Here is a 26,087-nt window from a genome sequence, read left to right on the forward strand (position 1 = left end):
GTGAAACCTTTTATATGAAAACTGAGAAGGGCATACGTCATATATGATCTGCTACTTTTGTTGATTCCAATTTCCAAGTATTCAAAGTAAAGAACAGGGTCCTTGGGCTTTATGTTAGCTATTCGAATTTCTACAAAAATTCAATTGACTTGGTCGTTGAAACCAAGTGAACCTCTCCCCCACTGTTAGTTGCATGATGTCGATACGTTCATTAAAAGGAGTTGAGGCATAGTCATTCAACTCGTCAGCATATATTACGTCGTCTCACACTGCTGCTGTTGTGATAACCAAAAGAATCACAACAAGATTCTCAAATATTGTTGTCTCTGTCATGAGGTTCATCTAATCCACTTTCTACTGTGCTTGTAATAAAGTTCAGTACTCAAATTTTTATCCAATAGACACAAATAAATTAGTTTTTGATAGCATAAAAATACTTTAGACGGAGGGTGTTCGAATCGTAGTATTGCAGTTGACTGGCTATCCTAAACTTTTAGGGTTCGATTCCATATTTGTAATCCCATCCCTATTTCCCCTTTTTCCTCCCCCATTTTTTCTTTTTTAAAAAAAGACAGACGGTATTTATAAATAAATTGTAATGATAAACTCATAATATCCAGCTTCTTAAGACGCATCCCCTTTGACATCCATTGTTACACAAAGAGTACTACACACATACACTGATGTTTATATATGTTATATGCTGATCAACTCGATCTCCCTTCCTCAAAAGCCTTGAAATATGTGAAGCGGAAACCTTACATAATTTTCATAGATGAAAAGAACAAAATATGTAGAAGCGAAAAAGAAAGAAAAGAAAGGTCATCATTTCATATTGTTACACTCTTTAGTTTATATTCCGTTGTTCCTGCAAAAGCAACGCCGCTGTACTAGAAGCAGATTATTATTATAATGACAAATGAAGAAGCTTCTTGAACTTTCTAACTTATTATCAACGTTATGCTTTTGCAATAAATCTTCTTTGCTTTTCCATTAAAATCTCCCAGACGAGGTTAAAAAAAACAAATAATAATAATAATAACAATAATGAAAGAAATTAAACAACTTAGATAGCCATTGATCTGATGTAAAAATAGTAGCAGATCTATATCATTTTGTTGCATCTTACAAAAATATAACCATATATATAAACTATGTCGCTTGGACCGTCGAGTGTGCAATCCAAAACGGGTGCGGCAATATTTTGGAGGGTCCCAGCAACATAATATAGAAATTATCTTCATTTTCTTTATTGTCCATTGTACTGAGATAAGCATGCATCAAAGTAAAGCTTTCATCAATACTTCACACCCAAATTAAAAAGAATTTAACTTATATACATTAACAGTGTAAAGAATTTTATATTACTCATATATTTTAACATATTGTAATAGGCTTAGTATTTCCTTATTTTACAAGTTATTAATCTCACTTATAATTATATTTTTAGATGATTTGTCGATGTAAATGCTTTTACACTACTAGCGTATAGAACTTAAAGTAAATTAAATCCCTTTCCCTTACATAATTTCTTGGCGTGTCCATTATCTAATCTCCACTTTTTTTCAGCTGCCCATATCTTTTAACCATGATCTTCCCCTTTTTTCAATCTCTCTTCATTACTAAAATATGTATTGTAATGAATGACCCTTTGCCCACACTTCTCTTACCTCCTACGTCAATAAAAAACTGGCCATTCTTCCAATATTAAATATGTCATGTTCGTGACAATTCTTAACTCTTTAAAGCCACCAAAAAACAGTAAGCAAAACAACAACAATTTCAAGAATACCTAAACTATGAATACTACTAGAAGGACCATTTTCTTTTGGTTCATTGCCTTTACCATTGCACTATTTTCCATCATTTTTCCTCTCTATTCCAATTACAACTCTCCCACAAATAATGCAATTGAAAGTACTAGCTTTCCACTTGCTTTGCTGAAAAGGGTAGTTGAGAAAAGTGGTTTACAAGATTTCTTTTGTATCTTTCAAGAAATTACTAGGCTGCATAATTCTAAATGCGACGATTCAAAATGGAACTCTAAGCTTATATCAGTTTATGGAGTTTCACATGTTTTGACAGTGGATTTAAATGGTTGTGCAAATTTTAGTAGTATACAAAAGGCAGTGGATGCAGTTCCTGATGATAACCCTACTAGAACACTTATTCTAGTTGATTCAGGCACATACAAGTAATCTTTTACTTTTCTTTTTCCTTATTATATTATGAGTTTGAAACGAAATTTAACTATTTAAGTTTTGCTGACACTGTATTTCTCTTAGGGATTCAAAATTTTATATATATATAATAAAAACTTTTGTGTACCCTATTTATGTCGTATAACTTTATCGATGAAGGTAATCCCCTTCATAGCATGTTGCTGCGTCATTACTGACAGTGTAAAAGGATTTTTATATTATGAGTGTATTTTAACCTGTTGTAACAGCGGCAACCTTCATATTTTCAAGGTTACAAATCTGACTTTTTATTATTTAATGCTTCCAACATAGTATATATATAGAAGTTAAACTCTTGATTTTTTGAATAAAAATTTTTGTTAATTGAAGTTTCATGATATTCTGGCAGGGAGAAAGTGGTGATAAACACTAACAAGACAAATTTAATAATACAAGGCCAAGGTTACCTTAATACTGCTATAGCATGGAATGATACTGCAAATTCTACTGGTGGAACTGCCAACAGTTTTACTGTTGCTATTTATGCTCCCAATTTCATAGCCTATAATATCAGCTTCCAGGTACACTGATTGTCTTTCATTTTTCATAAACTAATTATCAATCATATAATTTGAATTTTCTCCTGTATTAACAATTTTTTTTGAGTTTAAATTCTATACACTGACAATGAAAATTTCTATGATATATATAAACATATAATTAGTTAGTAGGTAGTTGAGCGTTTGTCCATTCCGTACTGGGTGTAGGTCTAGTCTATTAGTGCCTTGTTTTCGTATGCAAGTCATACGTGTTGTGTTCATACTATTTTTTCGCTCAGGTTTCCAGTACCTTGCCATTGTTGCTGATCACTGATATTGATTTTTATTGCATTTTCTATTTATTTTTCTGATCTGTACTATTTTTTGGCCTATGTTGTTGATATTGTTCTATTGTCTCTTTTCATCTTCTTGTGTCGATGGTCTATCGGAAACAATCTCTACCAAAAAGTTGATAAAATAACCTGTTATTATTAGTTAAATAGCCTAATAGACGTAGAAAATATTTACATTGTTAGCGTATATAACTTAAATATGGGTCTTTTTTAATGGATTTATGTTTGTTTTTGTTTAAGAACACAGCCCCTTCGGCTTCACCAGGAGATGTTGGAGCACAGGCAGTGGCTTTAAGAGTAACAGGAGATGAAGTTGCATTTTATGGATGTGGATTTTATGGAGCACAAGACACTCTTAATGATGATAGAGGACGACATTATTTTAAAGATTGTTTCATTCAAGGATCCATTGACTTCATCTTTGGAAATGGTAGATCACTTTATGAGGTAATTAGAGTAATTAACTCAAAAAATTTACTATAATTACTCCCTTCGTCAAAGTTTACTTATTCATTATACTAAAAATAGATGTTCATTTTTACTTGTCCAATTTGAAAAATCAATGGATAATTTTCCATTATCTATTTTACCCTTCTTATTAAGTACTACTCTATCCGTTTCAATTTAGATGAGGTATTTTGATTCGGTACGAAGTTTAAGAAAAAAAAAACTTTTGAAACTTGTGGTCTTAAAAGCTTAAGAGGTACATAAAAGCTTTGTAGGGCCATTATATTTGTGTGGTTATAAAAACTTCTCACTAAGGGTAAAATGAATAAAATGAAGAGTTTAAAGTTGAATTATTTCCAATTGTAGAAATTTTCGAATGGACTAATAAGGAAAATGTATCATCTAAATTGAAACAGAGGGAATACTTATTTTTAATTCATTTTCCAACATAAAATAGAAATAGATAGGGGTAATATAGTAACATTATCAAGTTATTATTGTTTCTTTAAGGGTGTGTCAAGTCTATAGTAGACAAGTAAACTCGGATGGAAGAGTGGATCATCTAAAAGATGAGTACAGATTGTCCATAATAAGTTAAAAGTATCACTTAAAAGCTAATCACTATTACTCTTTATGTCCCAATTTATATGACGGTGTTGGAATATCAAGAATCAAATAAGTTTTTCTTTGACTGTAATTTTTTCATATGATTTTTATACATTTTGAATTATTAATTACAATGATTTATATTATTTTTTACGTAATTTATAAATATATAAATTTATTTCAGAATATATTAAGATTTTATGTTTGAATTCACGGTAAAAATAAAAAAAGATTGACCCTCAAACGTGAACTATATCACATAAAATTGTGACACAAATTACGGAGTATAATAATGTGATAGAGACATTTGGTATTGACATGTATATATGACAGGATTGCAGGATAAATTCAATAGCAAAAGAAGAAACAGGTGGAATTGGAGGATCAATCACAGCACAAGGAAGAAATTCCCAAAATGAAAATTCTGGATTTTCGTTTGTGAATTGTGCTATTAATGGCAGTGGAAAAATATGGCTGGGCCGAGCTTGGGGAGCATATGCTACTGTCGTATTTTCCAAAACGTATATGTCAAATGTGGTTTCCTCAGATGGCTGGAATGATTGGAGAGATTCAACTAGAGATCAGTCAGTAACTATCCTAGTTAACATCTATATATATATTTTTTTATATTCTCTATTGCAGAATTTGTTGATTAAATTATAAAAATTCTTTAAGAATTAAGAATATAGAGAATAAAAAACACTTTATATAACTGAAAAAAGGAGGATAGGTTTAAATTTGCTTTAGTATTATCCGTAATTGAGAAATTTTATCGTAGGAATGATACTAGATAGCCACTATAAAGGGTTGCTATTTAGAAATTAAATTCAGTTTTTCAGGATAAATGTTCTGAATTATCTTGAAATTAAATTTTTTAGTTTAAAATTTAAGAATAAAATAAATAATAGCTAATCTTTAAATATCATCCTTGAGAATGACTACCCGCATACTTCCCCTAATTTTATCTTACCCCGTTGTTGAACCTTTGGTCCAATCTTACCCCACCGTTAAGATAAAGTTTTGTTTTTGCCCTTAGATGTTTACCTTAACATCTAACGTTAAGGTAATTTTAAATTATATTTAGAAGTTGAGGGGTAAGTATGCACTAGGGGTGTACAAACCGAACCGAAAAATTGAACCAAACCAAAAAGTCAAACCAAACCGATTAAAAAAATCTGACTAGGTTTGGTTTGATTTGGTTTGGTATTGAGTAAAAAAAATCGAACCAAACCGCAATATAAATATATAATTTTTATATATACTTTTAAGATTTTATATAGAATTTTCTTTAAAAAAATATCTAAAAATATTTGAATTCTCTTGCTGGATATAATATTTAATAGTATATGAAGTGCTCCATATTTATTAATCTTAATTAATGGATTGTATGATCACTTTCTCATCAAGTGTTACTGAAATGCGTCAATCTCTTTGTTCTTCCATATTCATATCATATGTTAAGATCTATTAAATTCTTATATCTTTTTCAAATGTGAAGTGATTATTATTATTTAGATATCATATTGATTTTTATGTTTAATTACTAAATTCGGTTAACCTTGAAAGTGTACATCAACGAAAAATTATTGTCAGACCACTAAAAAAATAACTATTATGTGTTACTAAGAAAATTCTCTCATAAGAATATTTTAATAGATAATATGTTTGTCAATTTTTTATATTTTTACTAAACATATATTTACTTATCAAAAATTTAACAAAGTAAGATTAAAATAATAAAAGTAACAAAAAACCCGAAAAATCTGACAAAACCCAACCAATCCAAACCGATATAGTTGGTTTGGTTTGGTTTTGATAAAAACCGAACCAACCTGGTCTATGTACAACTCTAGTATGGACATTCATTATCGAAGAATTTGGACACGTTGAGGACACCTATTTCATGTTGGAGCTCCATTAACAGCAAGGGCAAATATGAGACAACTTGCCAACAACAACAACAACAACAACAACAATATAAATGAACCTAAAGTGAAACATACGGTAAAATTGAACAATTTCGAATACAACATGAACAAATTTTGACTTTTTTCCCTTTAAAAAAAAAAAGAAAAACAAGAAATCATAGTAGAGAGGAGATTACTTTTGTTTGAGGCGTTTCCTTAAAAGTTAACAAGTTTGATATTAAAAAGGGCAGCCCGGTGCACTAAGTTCCCGCTATACGTGAGGTTCGAGGAAGAGTCGGACCACACGGATCTATTGCGAGCAGTCTTCTTCTTTACAAGTTTGACATTGGCGAGTAATAATTTGAATGTCTGCGTTTGTAGGACAGTATTATTTGGAGAATACGAGTGTTCTGGACCAGGAGCCAACTACGAATATAGAGTACCATATGCAAAACAGTTGAAGCAAAATGAGGCAGCTCAGTACATGGACATATCTTTTATAGATGGACAACAATGGCTTCTTAATAGAGGATCATCATTCACTTTTTCACTGTCAGAGACAAAAATCCTAAGAATTTTCAGAAACTTATTAAAGATATACATTACTTATGTTGTATAAATATGTAATGACAAAGGAGCATATTCTTGTATAGCATCTTTAAAAGTTACTAGTTATTTTTCTCGGATACAAAAAATTATATATTACACAGACTTTGTCATTTATGAATACAGGTTATATCCTTGCTTTTTAGCATACTCAATGCATCATGAGATTTAAATTGATCTCAAAGTTTAAAGTTGAATTACTTCAGATTATATTCCCACCTAATATATGCAAAAGATTGTTCTCTTATTGATCTTTACTAACAAGAAGCATAATAGGAAGTTATACGAAAGTAAAGGGCAGCCCGGTGTACTAAGCTCTCGCTATGCGTGAGGTCCGGAGAAGGGTTGGATCACAAGGGTCTATTGTACGCAGCCTTACCCTGTATTTATGTAAGAGGTGGAAACCCGTGACCTCCTGGTTACATGGCAACAACTTTACCAGTTACGCCAAGATTCCCTTTCAAAGTTATACGAAAGTAAGGAACTAAAATTGCCAAAATGCTTTATTAAGCAAGTGCATAAAATGAAAGAAATTAGATAGGACACAGCAAAATCAGTTGATGCTTGATAATAATTGAAAATAGTACTGATCTCACAGTAGATATGATCAACCTAATATTTGTATATGAGGTCCTTATATGCTTCCTTATTTTCAGAATAGTACTTCACCTCAGCCTGCAAAACACAGGAAATCATTCTCAGCACGTCCGCAAATGTTAGAGAATAGAAAGGATTTTAAATACAGTTAATCAATATTGTTAGTAATAAATCGCGTGATTTTGCAAAGGAAAAATGCAATTAACTACTTTTAGCAATTGTGTTCATATAGAACAGTATCAAAATTATGCAAAAAGGAGAATTGAGCATCCTTTATGTCGATAAATTTGACTATTAAGGCATAATACAGTTGCACATCCAAGTCCTACCGCCTTTAAACGTCCAACTGATCTATTTGAATCATACCCTATTGACTGTATAATTGAGTAGCATCGAAGGGAAATAAGGGTGCTATTATCTAAAGGTAAAACATCTGAGCTAACGCTGATGAGCCGCAATCATTCTTTATTTCATTATACCCGACAACTTTTATGAGGGGAAGCAGTTCTTAAGTGAAAAGAGGAATTCTGTCAAACATATCCATGTATTATGAAGAATCCTTTGCAATGTACCTTGCGAACTCCTATTATGGCAATCAAAAGCTTTTCACCAATCATATCTCTGAAAAGTGTATCTTTCTCTAAAGCTTCTACAGATTCAGCGAGAGACGCTGGTAATCTTTGAAGATTCTCTTTAAGGATATCAGGATCTCCATCTGTTTCACAAGAAAAGAAAAATGGAATGACGGATAACAGAAAAAACATCTCACATGTGAACATGGAAATTGAGTTATCAAATCTATATAACTCACTTCAGTAAGTGTCAGCATTAGCAATAGGATTTTTATACAAAGGCAGAAGTTGCAAGCCATGTGTAAAAGTACTCATAGACGAATAGAATAATCCTCACATTATTTGTTTCTAACCAAACTAAGCAAACTCAATGGCTGTTACAAATATACTCACTGCACTTAGCTAAGAGAATCCCTTGTCATAAATTTCTTCTTTCTATTTCCCCCCTTCTTTTTTTTTTTTTGCAGATAAATATAAGGGGATGGCTTTTTGGTACTGTCCTTTCTTGTCTATATTTTCATTAATGGGGTGCTTATGCTTTCTTGAGCCGAGGGTCTATTGGAAACAACCTCTCTATCCTCACAAGGTAGGGGTAAGGTCTGCGTACACACTACCCTCCCCAAACCCCACGGTGTGGATAATACTGAGTATGTTGTTGTTGTTGTATAAGTGAATATAAGGGAAATTGTCCAATATTATGGATGAAAGTAGGTCAATAATTAACAAACATATTTTGGTGTGACATATCAAAGAGAGGAGAAACAATGACACCTTAATACTAGGAATTGATGTATATTTACGTGGTTACTGCTCCCGATTCCATCTGTTCAAATTAGAAGATATGTACAGCTCTATACAACTAGAGCTCAAGCTTAAGCTAACAAAGATCCAAAAGGGTAGCAATGAAGATGGACTTAAATGGGAAACGTGGAAGGACCTTGTTCAGATTTTAAATGCCAAGTTTAGGTACAAATATTGATACATTATAGTTCAAATTAGGATTATACATAAACATTTATAATATAACATGAAGTTCAAGACGAAAAAAAAGACCTTAGAGGCTAATATACCGTGGAAGATGAAGTCGAGAAGATTTTACTAGAAGACGTCTAACTTACCTACTGGTTCTGGAAGGCTTAAGTTTCTCCGCAAGCCATCAATTCCAGCAGTAATTATGGAGGCAAGACCGAGGTATGGGTTTGCACACCCATCAAATGCTTTAATTTCAAAATTGCTTACAAAGCCATGTGCAACTCCAGGAGGACTAGCAGCTCTTAATGGTGCCTCTCTGTTTTCTTTCCCCCAGCAGAGATACGCTCCACTCCACGTATTAGGTTGTATGCGGTCATAACTGTACGTAGAAAGAAGTATTACAAGATTTTCATTAATCTTTCCGCAGTTAAGTCCATAAACGCAGAAAAGTTGAGATATAATCTACTGTTAAGGTTCGAGAAACAAACGATTTCCACGTATAACAACAATGAAAAAGAGATTGTTTTCAGAACAGAATAGTTGAAATAAACAAATCCTATATCTTTATAACGGAATAGCCTTCTAGAAAAAGCATAAACCAATCACCAATAGATGTAAAGAAAGCCAGACATTCAAAATTGTAGAAAGTCTCTGACCTATTAGGAAGTGGTGCAGTAAATGGTAATATGGAAGGAAGATGATTTAACACCCCAGCCATGAATGCTTCCCCAATCTTTGACATCCCATACCGACTTGATCCATCAGATGCCATAAAAATGTTTTCTCCATTCCTGGACAAACTGATGTGCACATGCGATCCCGAGCCAATATCATCTAATGCATACCTAGAAAAAAAGTGTCACAAGGTAACAAACTGATGAGAGGACTCCTTGCAATAATTCATGCAGTACAAGTTATTGAAATTGGGGTCCATACACATGAGTGCCTTGCGGATGAGAAGCTACTTCAAAAGCAAAGTAAATTTATAATCAGAGAAGTAACTTCATAAAATAATGGAAAAGGAACATCATTTACTTGTGCTACCTACTTTGGCACAAAAGTTGCCAGCAACCCATGTTTCCTTGCAACTGCTCTGATGACTTCACGTGTGAAAATTAAGCCGTCAGCTGCTCTACTACAATTTGTGTATTTCAGAGCAATTTCAAACTGACCTTTCCCAGCCTCTGCATGTAACTGTATATTTAAAGGAGACAACATCAGGGCAAGGGGAGTCTTTATTGAATTGAAAAATAGTACAGCAAAATATGTATTCTATCATCTTATTTTTAGGGAAAAAGAAAAAATAATGTAGTTTATATTGCAGGAATATTATGCCATGACACCATAATATCTATAAAACTGTAGAGAACATGTTACGTGGACCATATGACTGAACTGCTAATTTGATGGACCTGAAAAGAACAAAATGGTTTTAGCAGATACATATGGCCAATCTTAACTAATTCGAAATTGAGGTATAGTTGATTTGTTGATTGATTAACATGAAATACATCGTTCTTTTTCCTTATATTCCCTCTCTTTTCTCTTTCTTTTTGAGGAGCTGGGCCAAAGGTAGTTAATGTTGTTTGTGAACGAATTATCCATGTAAACCATGACATAAAACGAACATGTTACTGTTGTTTTAGGTATTGACTATCTATCGTCACTGTCAATAAAAAAAGAGATTCCAACACTTTCTCAGCTTCTTCTCTGGGCAAGGAGATATACATATTTTCATGAAATAATACAATCATAAGTAGCTATTTTTCTCCGCTGAGTAGTGGTGTTAGATTTAAAGAACCGGATAAATTCCTCTGGTTGAGCTCTACTCTTATACGGCATCAAGCTTTTTCATCGAACTAAAAAAAGGAAAAGCATGCTAAAATGTTTCCTTATATCCGCAGCACTGTACGCAAACAATGTGAGAAAGATCAAAATTGCAAGTCAAATAAATGGAAACTCACCTGTTCGACAATAATATTCAATGATTGAAGAGAAGCGAAAACCTCTTCGAGTATTGGGGATGCAGCATCAAATGCTGCTGTAGAGCAGTAAGAAGTTCGGTCAAATGGTGCCCGTTCTTCTTTGCCATCCCTGTATAATTTCATTATATGATTACTCTAACACATTACAGACCAGAATCATACACATATATCATGGAAGAGAAAATCCAAACTCAAACTATTGAGGAAAACCATAACTCACACTAATACAAAAGAGACTCTAAACACAAAATATTACGGGAAAGCTTGACTGACATACCTCAATACACTCTTCAAAAGAAAAAATTCATTTTCAAAGCCTGCATTCACGACCTGAACACGTAGATATAAATTAGAGATATATGATTTTTCAGATGTTGCACAAAAAGATATTAAACATACCAAGTCGAATTCATCTTTTAAAATTTTAGAGACTCTGCGTAATGCTTCTCTTGGACAATATTCCCAAATTTTACCAGGCTCAATGAACATGTCAGCCAAAACCATTTCTTGTTGTTTTGCCCTGTATGAAAAGATGCACATTAAACTTGATCTGGAAACAATAAAATCAAACCAAGTTAGAAGGAAACTGGATTGAATAATTTCCACTCCAAGTCCATACGTTTGTCATATACAAGAACGAACAAATAGTTGGACAATGGACTCAATGTGTGTACAACTTTGGAAAAATCACTGTACTTTTATCTTCTATCTGTTTCACTATCACATGATATCATGGAAGAAATTGCATCAATATTTCTGGAAAAAGATTTGTCCGGATGATTCACATCCAAAATATTCTCTTGATTATTTTTTCTACCTTTTACCTTACCCCGATAATTTTCGAATATATTAGTAGTGCTAACTTAAATCCTATTTAACTTCATTATATTGAGCTTCTGCTGTTAGTGACCAGGAAACTGACCCCATATCATATATGGTTATTTGCAAGTGCAGATATTGGAGTTCTGCCCGGTTAACTAGAGATTCAATGAAGATGGGAAGGTTCAGTATTATTTTTAAGAAGGCAATAAGAACACAGATGACAGAATCCCATAGCAAAGCATTTGAATGAATGAAAGAGGGTCTTCTCTGATCATATCATATATGACATGTCAGAGAAAATCCATGAAGACAACCTACAGCATATGGAGGCTAAAATTAAAACCTAAAATTCAAAAGGATAAAGAAAAGAGTGAATCTCTCAAGCACTTATAGACGTTAAGCAGTACCACGGGAGTCTGCATTTAGTAGATAAATCAGGAACAATTCTGATTTCTCCTGAAGCGGTGAGATTAGTATCCACTGCAGGACCATCAGATGTTGAACTCATGCCCATACATGCACAAGTTAAGCCTACACCGTGCTTTCCCACAGAACTGTAGAAGCGTTGCTGTGGAACAACCTGTAATTGATGCACAAGACATGAACAAATTCAATCCACTTTTGACAAGAGCATAGAAACTCAAGCAATTTCCCAATATCATGTACTGAAGGTAATTGAAAAGCCTGAAAAGTATACAAGGGCTTGAACGTCCTGTACTTGCCCTATATAAAACATCAGATACAATCACGGATAGTTGGTATTTGACACCATGTACAAGGAGGGAGAGAATAACTTGCATGTTGGTTCCAATAGCTAAGCAGTGTATTTATACAGTACATTAGGTGCTAACTAAGGAAAGAAATAAAGAAGGAATCCTACAAATCTGCTACCTATATATGGCTTTGTACAAACTAAGAACAAAGTCTATATACATTCTGTAACACAATTAAAAGACTAGGAGCCAGCCCTCAATTCCGTTTGTTATACAAACCCCTTGCATTTTCTCAAAGTGGGACAAAGATTTGGGTGGTTGCAAGCATCGAAAAGCACATCATTAAATAATTCATAATCTTAAGGGAAAAGCAGTAACATCAATGGACAAGGCAAAGCTTACACGGCATCTATGCTGGCCAGAAGCATCAATCCAAATAATACGAACAAAGGTGACATCCTTCAATGAGCCATTTAACTCTTCCTCCTGGAAGGCAGATGATAAAGGAGGTTTTACATCGGAATACTTTGAAGAAACATCAAGCTTGTAGTATTGCTTTGCGTTCTCTGCAAAAAGATCTTTAACGGCTGCAACAGCTTCTGGAATTGAGAGATCACCATCAACACATGTATCACGTAGAACAGAGAATACTACTTCACGCGCTTTCTTTGCACCTGCAGAAGTAATTGAGTCCAGATTGCACCAATTGCAGATTAGAAAGAAGATAAAATAGGAATAACTCACTTAGCTAACTTGCTACCCAAGTTGGATATTATTGTCTGACAATAACTTTTTTTTTCCCTTACAGCTTTTGAAGTAATTATTCATTGATCAAAGTGATACATGTGCATCTAAGTTTTTTTTTTCTTTTGCCGCACCTCATCAAGCAAGATTCTCATTTCTTTTAAATCTATTCAATAATTTGTTTAATAATATTTTTTTCCTTACAGCTTCTGAAGCAATTATTTCCTTGTCATGTCACGCTCTAATGATACGAGATGAAAAAAAGAATCCAGGACAAACCTAAATAAAAGGTTTCAGCAAATGCGATGCCATCAGTGCTGAACATAACCTGTTGATATCCAAACATTACATAGGAAATTGTTCGCTCTTTATACGGAGCAATTATTAAGGCTCTGAAAGAGTAGTCAGCCTAAAAATATAGAAAGCCTGAACTAGAAAGATACGTTATTAGGTACTTTAGTATATAATTTGGTAAGGTAAGGTACTATTCAAGTGTATCTTTAAGTACGTGGACAACCTTATTCATTGGAGCAAGCTCCAGTAGTTCTTTCACTGAGGATATCATCCCGTGGAAGCTAAGTTTAGGAATTGCCAACCCAAAATCAAGATAGACCTGTAACATACATTGACCTGTTAGAGAGAACCAAGGGAAAAAATACAATCTTTATTGTCATTAATAGATGTTGAAATGTCTCCTACGCGGCAGGAAATAAAAAATTCCAAGTAAAAGCTGTGTTAATACACAAGATCTTCATGTTGATAACTTCAGATGGAGGACAAAAAATCTCACTTGGGGATACACAGAAGCCAGATATGAAGCTTCCTTTGAGAACGGGTAGGACGCATGCAAAAGCACTAACCGACTCTTCAAGAATCTCTTATCCTCAAGAAGATTTCGAAGATGAAGGGGATTAGCTAGCCTCAGATCCAAATCCTTGTCCCCGAAACTGAACTCAAGAAATGAAAAAATGTCGTCGATAAGGACTAGGAGGATACTACAAAAAGAAAATCAAACTGCATACGTCTCACATTTGATTTGTAATTTTAACTAAGACGAATATCATGCAAGCAACAAAAGGCTCAAAAACTGTTGACTTGATCAAATCTAGAAAATCCAGAAAGGAAAATGAGACCAAGCTATATATTTCAAAGACAATCTTTTCATTACCCTGTGTGTATTTGCATTGGCAAGTCATAACTTTGAGCAACCTTCAAAGCATGCATGAAGATATAATCAATGAAGCTCTTGTTTGAGATTCGGACTGGATTCCCAGCTGGAAACACAGAATTTATCAGAATGACCTGCTCAATTGTGGTCCAATACAACCCCACAACTCACAACACTCACCAGATAAAACAGCACTCAGGCCCTCCTCAGCCTCCTTTTCAGTGACTTCTGTATTAATTGCAAGACCGCTGCGATATGCTACTATACTTTTAAATGCAAGAACTTTATATGCTACTGTATAAAAATAGGAAAAACTTTTGGAACCATAATTCCTTAGCAACAAGAAAAAAAATGTTTTCGCACTATTCTGGAATATATTGACAGATAATCAAAGGATATGACTTCAACTCCTCAGTGAAAATCTCCAAGAATGATCCCAGAGTCCATGTTGTTCCATTTGAACCCTGGAATATAATAGCACAGGAGAGGAGAAAGACATTAACAAAACTAACAGGTGTAGAAAGAGTTAACAAAGAAAGAGTGTTCTGCAGATGATAATATGTCAACAAAATGAGCACACTCCCTTTGTGCCAGAGATATCAACATTTAGAAAAACCAATGCAGAATGATTCAAGAACTCCTAGTCCCTCCGCTACATTTATAGTCCCTTCTAGTTCATCAGCATGATTCCACAAACACATTCAATAAATGCAGTATGCTGCAAAATAATTATTAGTCATTACCTTCTCAAGAATCTTTTCAGCAACACGCTCAACTCGTAGTATTCTACCAACTGTTGGTACAAAACTTTCATGCCATTTGATGTCAAGCTTTTTGTCCAACTCAATTCCATCATCAATAAGTAATACAGAGATTTTTGCAGCTTTGAAGCAAATAGCAGAGCTCGACTCCAACCCAAAGCGCTGCCGAGATTCTTGAACAGCATGTAAGGATAAGCTTGTGCCATACAGTTGAGCAATTTCCTTTAGGCTTCTCTAAATGAAGATACAATGATTTAAGAAGAATTGCAAAGAGAAAAGATAAATGTCTGGAACTAGATTCATGAATGACAAAGCTAACATGACTCCACATAAATAAACAAAAAGGCAATGGCAGGAACATTTTTGCGCATGTTCTAGGCCAGAAACAAAGGAAGTAATTCCAATATCAAAATAATTAGTGACTGTTAAGTTGACACTTTCAAGTAAGACCTTTTCACCCCAAATGTACTAAAGTGAGACAAATCATTGAGCGTAATGGATGGGGACACAAACATGCTGCCAAGAAAGGACATAAAAACAAAATTACGGCAGGAAGCCAAGACTTATATCACATTTATTGGTCTTAGCAGCATTGCGTTATAACTATCTTGTACAATCTGAATTAAGAAAAATAACATCCATGGAGCATTTCTGTCCTACCCAAGCGCAGAATGATCTTTATGCAGTCTGTAAAATACTCAAAGAAAAAACAACTTTAAAGAATCTGCTAAATTTGGAGACTTGCTTATTTTGATTTGTAATCAGAAAATCGAGTTTATTTATGGCTTTCACTCTTATTCTATTAGCTTATAGTTTTCAGTTAATTAATAGGTTTCTGGAATTTTCCAGTACCACGGATAGTCTTGGTAATCTTCTGGAATCCTGAAGTTAGTTGAAAATTAAGATTTTCTAATTATAACAGACTACTTAGAGCTTTCTAATGTCATTAATGCTTGCATTAGGGTAGGTTGTCTACATCACACCCCTAGGGGTGCAGCCCTTCCCCGGACCCTGCGTGAATGCGGGATGCTTTGTGCAGTTGTCTTTTTTTACTTATAGCTTTAAAAATTTGAAGTTGCTTTGCAACAGTAATTTAAGCGAGTCTAGATATATGCTGCACTGCTCAATTCATTGGCCAAATAGAAAATTTTATAAGCAAATTCCTAAATATGTTTCTACCTTTACGCCATCCCCCCTTTATGGCAACAAATCTGAGCAACTTTGGTCCACAAAGTTTACTGCAGTACAAACATATCACAATAAATAAGATGACCATAACTTGAAGAGCATGACCCCATCTCAGTTATGGAGAACAAGGCAAATTATCTCTCATTGCCTCAGAAAACCAATGAATGCTACTTCCAGAAGCATTCAATACACCAGCACTACATATTATCTTCATGATCTGTGGTTCTAATAAATTGGTGATGCTTGATTGCACGGCTTATGTTTGAGAAGTCTCAAATTATACATTGATGCTTTACAACATGTTTCAAATTTTGTGCCTTTCAAAAGAGTTGAAAGCTTTTAAGAAAGCCTTCACACAAGAAAGTTTAAGTCTTTTCTACACAACACGAATTCTTCCCTCCAGATCTTTAACTGTAATATTTAGCATATAAAGACAGTCACTACTAGTTACTCAGGGTACTTTTGGTATGTTATAGTACATATTTGGCTTTAACTATCAGATGTCCCTTTCCCTCTCATAATCTGTGAAAGTGAAACAGATGAAGTAGAACCCCCTTTTCCCTTTTTCTTCTTCTTTTTCTTTTTTATGGTGCTGGTATCCAGGCCACCTAACCTACTATTTCATTGGTTACCTACTATCTCCCACCAGCACAACTACTCTTTCGCGGTTTCACTGGGTACCTGCAATCTCCCACCAGCGCACTGGGTACCTGCAATCTCCCACCAGCGCAGCTATCGGGCCTCGACTATTTCAATGGGTATTAGTTAACTCCCACCAACACACGTACAGGATAACTCTCGCTTATACCATCTTTTGACAGCGTGCACACACCCAAACTCGCAAGTAAAGCACATACATGTATTTCTTGTATAGCTGTATCTATAGATTGTAAAAATAATTTCTTTTTCTTTTTTTGGGTGGGGTGGGGGGTGGGGGTGGAGTGAAGCAAGTAAGGAAATTAAAGGGGGTAGGAGAAGAGTTGACCTTGAAGTTGATGGTATGGGGTACGTCGGATAAGGCGTCGCCGGAGGCTTCAGAGAAGCAGTTGAGAAAAGGGAAGGTGGAGTCAAGTGCCACAATGTTATGAGCATGAGCATCTACTATTTCCACTGTCTCTACTGCTTTTTTCAGCTCTGCAAATCTCTCCATTTTTTCTCCCCTTTCACAAAATCAAATAGTCAAATCTTGGACTTTACCGTTTGTTATTTATTTATAGCAATTTTGCGAACTAGCTTGTGTATAAAACACGCGCACGTACTATACGTAGATTTTTATTTGTCTGAATGTGATTGAAAGTCGCGCCATTTGTATTCCTCAAATAAGTAACAGTGACTATATTAACCACATGGGGTTTACCACTTCCAAAAAGAGGGAATACGTTTCCTCAATAATTAAGGAAAGTTAAGATTATAAAAGTGCGACTAATTCCGCAAATACTATATTTTACATTGTTACATATTTTTATATAGGTGAAAATCATTTATATACCCAAATTTACTTTAAAAATCAAACTCATCCTTCAATTTCGAACAATTATCCTTCTGATTCTCGTATCAAATGTGACTTCTTAAAATACCTATTTTACCCTCTATAATTTTTATCTCTAATTTTTATTCTTTGATATAATGATATTTTTCATTTTAATTTATGTTATTGACTTACCTATAGACAAATTAAAAAGTTTTTCGAAACCAAAAAAGTGAGAAGCAGTAGTCAAGTATATAAGTTAAATATTAATAATCAATATTAACTGAATAATTTGTATTGACAAACGTGGTTAGTACATATAACTCAAACTCTGATTTCATTATTTATAGAGACATAATTCATAAGAATAGAAGATCATCTAAAAATAATTGTGGCAAGCCTTATTTTGAGATCGTTTGACTTAATTTGAAAATAAAATCATTTTGAATTTTTATTTAAAAATACATTTGTAAGTCAAGAAGACCTTAATTATCACTAATACGAAACGATCCCGTTAAGTGGTTAAAATCCATTCACGTAGATTAGGAGGAAGACGAGTTTAGGAGGAAATTTTCTTGAATCCTGATTATAAAAATTACGGTAAGTATCCAACTACTTAATGGAAGCTACTTCACAATGCAATTCTAAATAATTATTTCAAAATTCATTATTTTTCGTACTATTAAATTTGACATATTCCTAACTTATTGAGTTCATATGAATCCGAAGTAGTTTTGCGTGAACTCTTAATTGCAACACGTACAATATTATTTGGGTTAAGGTAAGTCTTCCTAACACCTATTGTGTGCAAAAATTATTTATTACATCAATAGGATCTTATTACAACATTTCGCAATTTTCCATTTCTTGGAAATTTATAGGTATAGAAAACTTTTAACACGCACATAGGGAAGCGAAGTGATGTAGGCTTACCTAACCATTACTAGAAGTGATCCAAACAATCACCTAACTAAAGGCTTAGCCTAACACTTATCAATATTGCACCAAAGTCAAAAAGGGGAAATTGTTATAAGATATTATGGTAGATGTCTGTCTTCCTCCATGATCTTCTTCTCAAATGCTTAATGACATATTCAATAATATATTTTTTTATTTTTTGTGCCTATATAAAGGCATTGTAATAGATGGAAAGAACACACAATTAAAGAAGAAATAAAATCTCCTCTCTTTCTCTCTATATCTCTTAGCTTGGTTTTCCTTATTCTATATTGTTACTTTGAGCTATATTCATATTACGTTATCAGCACGAGACTCTACCTTCTCAAGAAGTTCTTTGAGAAGACTAAGATATAATTTTTCTCCTCTTTTAATTATGACTGATATTATGAAAAGAAAGTTCGTTGCCCTTGAAATTTCGGATAAGAACTATATGACATGAGTGTTGGATGCTGAAATCCATTTAGATGCAATGGGTCTTGGAGACGCCATTAAAGATAGAAATAAAGCATCTACCCAAGACTGTGCTAAGACCTTGATTTTATTGCGTCATCACCTTGATGAAGGGTTGAAAATAGAATATCTCACCGTTAAATATCCAATTGTTTTGTGGAATGGCTTAAAAGAAATATATGGCAACTTAAAGTTGGTCACTCTTCTACAAGCACGATATGATTGGGCTCATCTGAGGCTCCAAGACTTTAAGACTGTTTCTGAATATAATTCTGCGATGTTCAGAATTACTTATAAATTAAAACTCTATAGAGATAGTATCAGTGACTATGATATGCTTGAAAAAATGTTCACAACGTTTCATGCCTCCAATATGGTCTTGCAACAGCAGTACCGAGAGAAAGGTTTTAAGAAGTACTCTGAGTTGATTTCTCTTCTCTTTGTGGCTGAACGAAACAACGACTTGCTTATAAGAAATCACGAAAATTGACCCACTGGGCCTACACTATTGCCTAAAGTGGATGAGGTGTACTCACATTATGCTAAACGTGGAAAAGGTCGTGGCCAAGGAAGAAATTTTTCCAGTGTTAATCATTCCCCAAAGAAAAATAACTTTCAAAAGTGGGAAGGGAAAGATGAGAAGCCAAAGGCAAGAGGTTCAAAAACTGAATGTTATCGTTGCGGTGGAAAATGGCATTGGGCAAATATTTGTCGCATACCAAAATATTTGGTTGAGCTTTATCAAGCATCTCTAAAGAATAAAGGCCATGAAGCTAATTTTGTCTATGACAATGAATTTGACATCACCCATTTGGATGTGGCAGATTTTTTTGAGCACCCTGATGGAAAAATAAATCACTTGATCGGTGATGGATATGTAGTTAAAGATGATTGAGTAGTTTGATTTTTATTTTTGCCTATTCGTAGTAGTTAATGAATAAACATCATGTAATTTTTATTGCGCTTAATAATACTGCTTATGTAGTTCTTAAATATATATATATATATATTTCCGAAAAAAATAATTAAATGAATATTCAATGTTTCATAAATCTTACAAATGAGGGGTAATATCTAATTAATTAGTATCCTAGTCTAAGTGATCTTTTAACATTTTTTATTTTTCTTTTCGTTACTTTAATTCTCTTTAAGAAAAAGTTTACAAGTACCCTGGAACAACTTTTGTTACTTGACCCTCAATTCCTATCTTCCTTTGAAAAACAAATCTAGTATATCGGGACCTCAATTTTTTCATGTACATGGATAAAATATTAGGAATAAAGAAAAGAGAAGCAACTAAGTATATTCTTTTCTTACACGGATTAATTATTTTTCATGCAATGTGTAGGAAAATGTGAATAACGTATACATGTAAATAATTTTGTTGTAGTTGTATTAGTCATATGTGTAATGTACTTATAATTGTATTATTTTTGCTACGTAATTATTTGTATCATAATTAGAATTTGCTCGAAATTGCATTAAAAGGTCACTATTGAATCATTGGTTTAACTTTATTTATTTATTTTTCTCTGAAAATACTAATATTTATTCATATACTTCTTTATGTATGTCAAACCATGGGAAGCAAATATGGATATCTCTCAAAGCAAATTTGGATCAAAGTTCAATTGTAAAAAATATTTGCTTAATTGATTCATGTACGACACATATAATATTCAAAGAGAAGAAATATTTCTCTCATTTAAGTATGTGTAAGGTAGATGTTACTACAATTTCTGGTAGTAGTAATCTAATTGAAGGCTCTGGAAGAGCTAATATAACTCTGCCTAAGGGAACAATACTTATCATAGAGAATGCAATGTTCTCCTCCAAGTCCAAGAGGAACTTGTTGAGTTTTAAAGATATCCGTCGAAATGTATTTTATATTGAGATAATAGATGAGAATAATCTCGAATATCTCATCATTAACAAGAATGTCTCTGGCCAGAAAAGGGTTATTGAGAAGTTTTCATCTTTATCTTGTGGCCTGTATTGGATAAGAATTAGTGCAATTGAGGCACATTCTATCGTAAACCAAAAGGTTACTGATTCAAATACTTTTTTACTTTGGCATGATCGATTGGGACATCCTGGATCAATTATGATGAGACGAATTATAGAAAACTCAAATGAGCATTCATTAAAGAATTTAAATATTCTTTTAAATTTATGAATTTTCTTGTACTTCTTGTTATCAATGTAAGTTAATTATTAGACCATCACCAACAAAGGTTGGGATTGAGTCCCCCGCATTTTTGAAACGTATACAATGGGATATTTGTGATCCTATTCACCCACCTAGTGGGTCGTTTAGATATTTTATGGTCTTAATAGATGCATCTTCTAGATGGTCTCATGTGTGCCTATTGTCATATCGCAATCCGGCGTTTGCAAAATTAATGGCACAAATAATTCGATTACGGGCACAGTTTCCCGATTATCCAATCAAGTCTATTCAACTTGATAATGCTGTTGAGTTTTCATCCCAAACATTTAATGATTATTGCTTATCAATTGGGATAAAAGTGAAACATCATGTAGCTCATGATCACACTCAAAATGGCCTTGCATAGTCTTTGATTAAACGTCTGCAATTGATAGCAAGACCGTTACTCATGAAAACGAGATTATCCACTTCTGTTTGGGGTAATGCCATTTTGCATGCTACAACGCTAGTTCGTCTTAGACCGACAAATTATTATAAATAATCCCCGTTATAATTAGTTTTGGGTCATGAACCTAATATATCCCGTTTAAGAATTTTTGGGTGCGCAGTATATGTGCCTATAGCACAGCCATATCGCACCAAGATTATATATGTTGGGTTTGAATCGCCCTCCATTATACGCTACCTCGAAACATTAACGAGAGATTTTTTCACTGCTCGATTTGCAGATTGTCGATTCGATGAGGCATTTTTCCCATAATTAAGGGGAGAAATTGGTGAAATCAAACGTGAAATTTCGTAAAAAAATCCATCATTGTCTCATCTTGATCCACGTGCCTCTATTTGTGAAAAAGAGGTGCAAAAGATTATTTATTTGCAGAAAATAGCAAATCAAATGCCAGACGCATTTACGGATCTGAAAAGGATAACGAAATCGCATATCCCTGCAGAGAAAGTTTCAATCCGTATTGATGTCCTTGCTGAACAATCTTCTAGTGTCATAGCTAATGAGTCAAAAGCACGCCTAAAGTGTGGCATACCATTGGGTTTTAAGGATCGAAATCCTAGAAAAAGAATAATAAATGATCAAGATGACACTACGAACGAGTCTCATAAAGAAACCCATGATTTAACCAATCCTGAGATTCATGAGGAAATCAATGACACTGAGACTCAAGAAAATAAGGAACTATCAATAAACCCAATCGATATTGAGTATCACGCCCCAAACTCGGGGAGCGCGATCGGCGCTCAACCGAGTGAACCCGGCCGATCAAGCCTATTAGATTTTCTTCTACCCAAACTCATCCCTGAAGAAGGATAATACATATTTTCGTTAATTAAACTGTAGGAAGATCATGTACATAATACTAAATCATTTCATTAGTTACCTTATTTAATAATTCTCAACAAAAAAAAACACCTTCATGGTTCAAGGTGGAACGAGTGATTTAATAACATCACAACTTGTTTAACATACCCAATACCCATATACAACCCACACTTAGTCTACGGAGCCTCTAAAAATACCAAAGAGTACAATGATAGTGTTGACAACAAGACTCCGACTATACCTCAAAACGCGATAACTCATACGAAATAAAAAATGCACAACCCCGGAATGAGATGGGGCTCACCAAGTCAGCTGGGAAGAATGAGCACTGCTATCACTGGTCAGTATCCTCCGATGTGGATCCACCTACATCCATTAAAGATGCAACGCCCCCTCCAAAATAAACGTTAGTACATGTCGAATAGTACTAGTATGAAAACCAAACACCAATTTAAGAACTCAGAAATACAATATGAACATGATGAACCAGGGCGACAATAGAATAGCATAGGTAGCCGGTTAAACCAAATCAAGCTTATCAAGAGTTGTCATTAACATTTATAGAATTCAAGATGAGATCCTCTGTTACCATTTCCACACAAAGCGGCCCCGCCGCCTCACCCCAATGTATGCAGGTGGAGGTGTAAACACAATACCAGAACTCTACTCAAGCAGCCCTGCCGCCTCACCCCAATGTGTGCGGGTGGAGGTGTAAACACAATACCCATTTTTACACAAAGCGGCCCTGCCGCCTCACCCCAATATATATGCGGGTAGAAATGCATCAATGATACCAATACCTACACAAAGAGGGCATGCCGCCTTACCCCAATATATATATATATATATATATATATATATATATATATATATATATATATATATATATATATATATATATATATATATATATATATATATATATATATATATATATATATATGTGTGTGTGGGGTGGGGGAGAGGGGTGGATGGTGCAACAACAATACCAAAATCATACACAAAGTGGCCCTGCCGCCTCACCCCAATATATGCGGGTGGAGGTGTAACCTCAATCACAATCTCTACACAATTTGGCATAATAGTTTTTCACATAAATCATGACTTGGAATCATAACACGTAGATACATTGTCCATAGTTTGGAACACATCCTCAATTTATAATACAATATTATGAGAGCATTTGAAACACAAATTAAACATATGTCTTTGTCACAAAAAGTATTCGGAATACTCTACTTGTAATAAATATCTTGGAACTTACAAGGATATTGGGGTTCCAATTCTTAAAGAAGAGTTTAGTCAACATACCTCAATTGAGCTTCCTTTAAATTTTAAAACGTTCCGGAATTCTTAGCACTTCGATCTATTTTAGCAATATAACAAGTTGGACCAAAATTAGAAAGATGGTCATGATTCTAGTTCATTTGAGCACATTATCAAATACTAGGTGTGTATTAATATTTTAAGGCCCTTTTGTGGAGGATTCTATCATTCCCCAATCCATTCTCTACCATTTTTAGCTCACAACCTTTCAAAATTCTTTGATAACATATGCATGCAAGATAACAACCCCCACACCCGATAATTGTCTTTCTAATGATCCACTTTCTAGTAGATTTTCGAAATTAAGAGCTAGGGCATAATTTCTTACCTTTAAGATGAGGACTTTCTTGATAATCTTCAAGGATTGAGCAAGAATTGTTGGATATTAGGTTGAAGGTTACTTCCTCACTCTAAGAACTCTTTCTCACTCTAAAAATATCAGAAATATGCTCAAAATGGATTATGGCATATGTTTTAACGAAATAGGGACAAGAGTGGGTTGCTCTAGTGGCAAGCACCATTCACTTCCAAATAAGAGGTTGTGAGTTCGAATCACCCCAAGAGCAAGGTTGGGAGTTCTTGGAGGGATGGAGCCGAGGGTCTATCGGAAACAGCCTCTCTACCCCAGGGTAGGGGTAAGGTCTGCGTACACACTACCCTCCCCAGACCCCACTAGTGGGATTATACTGGGTTGTTGTTGTTGTTATTGTTGTTGTTGTTGTTGTTGTTGTTGTTGTTTTAACAAAATAGGGTCGGGTTTAAAAACCCCAAAACTGAAGCCCCGGGACAGGATCTGCGGTCGCATATGCGACCGAAGAATGGATATGCGGTCCGCATATCGGCCGCACAATTTGGTGCCAAAAACTGGAAAAAAACTCCTCGGGTACTATGCGGCCCGCAGACCTGTTCTGCAGTCACATAATGTGCCGCAGAATCTCCCTTTGCAAAAACTCTAAGGCTGATTGTGCGACAAAAGTGCGGCCGGCGAAATAGTTGTGCGGTCGCATAACTGGCCGCGAAATTGACATAAAAAATGGCCCAAACAGCTGCTTCATTATGTGGCCCGTAGAGTGATTATGCAGCCGCATAATGGGCCGCAGAAATGCCCAACCCTGCAAAATATTTTCCTTCAACTCCCCAGTGCACTGTTCAATCCATAAAGTCCGAACAAGAATTTCTACTATTATTAACCTCTACGCCTACTCCGACATCACGGAACCCCGGATTTTAGAAAATATTTCACGGGGCCTTACATCCTCCCCTACTCAAGACCATTCGTCCTCGAATGAGGGTCAAGGTTCACTATTAGCATCTTATGCAACTCGGTTTTCATACCACACACCATCAACCCCAAATTTGACTAACTCCCTAATAGGGGTGTTCAAACCGAACCGAAAAATCGCACCAAACCGAAAAATCAAACCAAACCGATTAAGAAACCCGACTAGGTTTGCTTTGACTTGATTTGGTATTGAGTAAAAAAAATCCGAACCAAACCGACATATAAATATATAATTTTTATATATATATTTCTAAGACTTCATATTGAATTTTATTTAAAAAATATAGAAATATTTGGGATTCTCTCATGTGTTAACCTTGAAAGCGTACATTGACGGATAATTATTGATAGACGACTAAGAAAATAACTATCATGTGTTACTAACAAAATTCTCCCATTGAAATATTATAATAGATCATATGTTTGTCAATTTTTTCAATATTTACTAAACATATATTCACTTATCAAAACTTTATCAGTAAGATTCGAATAATATTCATGTTACAAAAAAACCCGAAAACCTAAAAAACCCGACAAAACCGAACCAATCCAAATCGATATAGTTGATTTGGTTTGGTTTTAATAAAAACCGAACCAACCTGGTCCATGTACACCCCTACTCCCTAAATTACCAAAAATTTCACCATAGCTGAATTTAAGCGAGATGGGTATTTGGGTGTTGCATGATTGATTGCGCATCAGTTATGTCCCTTCGGGCTTGTGTTGCATGTCGAATTGCGCGTGGTTATTGATTTTTAAGCATGGTGGCCCGAAGTATCTCATATGGACCAGTGTTTGGATAGGTTGACGTATTGAGGCATAGTTATGTTGAGATATGATCCTGTGTGTTAAATTCTTGTGTTATGGTTCTACGATGTGTGATGGGCTTTTAGCATTGCGTTGTGGCGGTATTTGTTGAGCTTGTAGGACGATTCTCC

The 26,087-nt window shown here is 34.4% G+C and overlaps 2 protein-coding genes across 3 annotated transcripts; one reads left to right on the forward strand and one right to left on the reverse strand.

Annotated features, from left to right (window-relative positions):
* Positions 1-1,736: 1,736 nt before the first annotated feature.
* Positions 1,737-6,788, forward strand: LOC104121607 (putative pectinesterase 14). Of its 2 annotated transcripts, none has more exons than XM_033652939.2 (5): positions 1,737-2,194; positions 2,590-2,761; positions 3,313-3,519; positions 4,459-4,709; positions 6,419-6,500. In XM_033652939.2, exons 1-5 carry the CDS (start codon positions 1,800-1,802, stop codon positions 6,468-6,470), a joined length of 1,077 nt encoding a protein of 358 aa, XP_033508830.1. In that variant the 5' UTR covers positions 1,737-1,799; the 3' UTR covers positions 6,471-6,500. The 2 variants fall into 2 exon arrangements, with proteins under 2 accessions (XP_033508830.1, XP_009631932.1); XM_009633637.4 differs by having other exon boundaries at positions 1,738-2,194; positions 6,414-6,788.
* A 340-nt stretch (positions 6,789-7,128) lies between these two features.
* On the reverse strand, positions 7,129-17,375 carry LOC104121608 (protein fluG). Its single transcript, XM_070195049.1, has 18 exons — positions 17,146-17,375; positions 14,955-15,206; positions 14,610-14,675; positions 14,392-14,506; positions 14,212-14,317; positions 13,834-13,990; positions 13,561-13,656; positions 13,323-13,371; positions 12,702-12,973; positions 11,994-12,166; positions 11,164-11,284; positions 11,042-11,094; positions 10,744-10,873; positions 9,828-9,973; positions 9,436-9,624; positions 8,926-9,158; positions 7,808-7,950; positions 7,129-7,313 (listed from the first exon to the last, which is right to left on the reverse strand). Exons 1-18 carry the CDS (start codon positions 17,308-17,310, stop codon positions 7,251-7,253), a joined length of 2,529 nt encoding a protein of 842 aa, XP_070051150.1. The 5' UTR covers positions 17,311-17,375; the 3' UTR covers positions 7,129-7,250.
* Between the last annotated feature and the right edge of the window lie 8,712 nt (positions 17,376-26,087).

This window comes from Nicotiana tomentosiformis, chromosome 2 (assembly GCF_000390325.3).
Source record: "Nicotiana tomentosiformis chromosome 2, ASM39032v3, whole genome shotgun sequence".
In the NCBI taxonomy this organism is placed as follows: domain Eukaryota; kingdom Viridiplantae; phylum Streptophyta; class Magnoliopsida; order Solanales; family Solanaceae; genus Nicotiana; species Nicotiana tomentosiformis.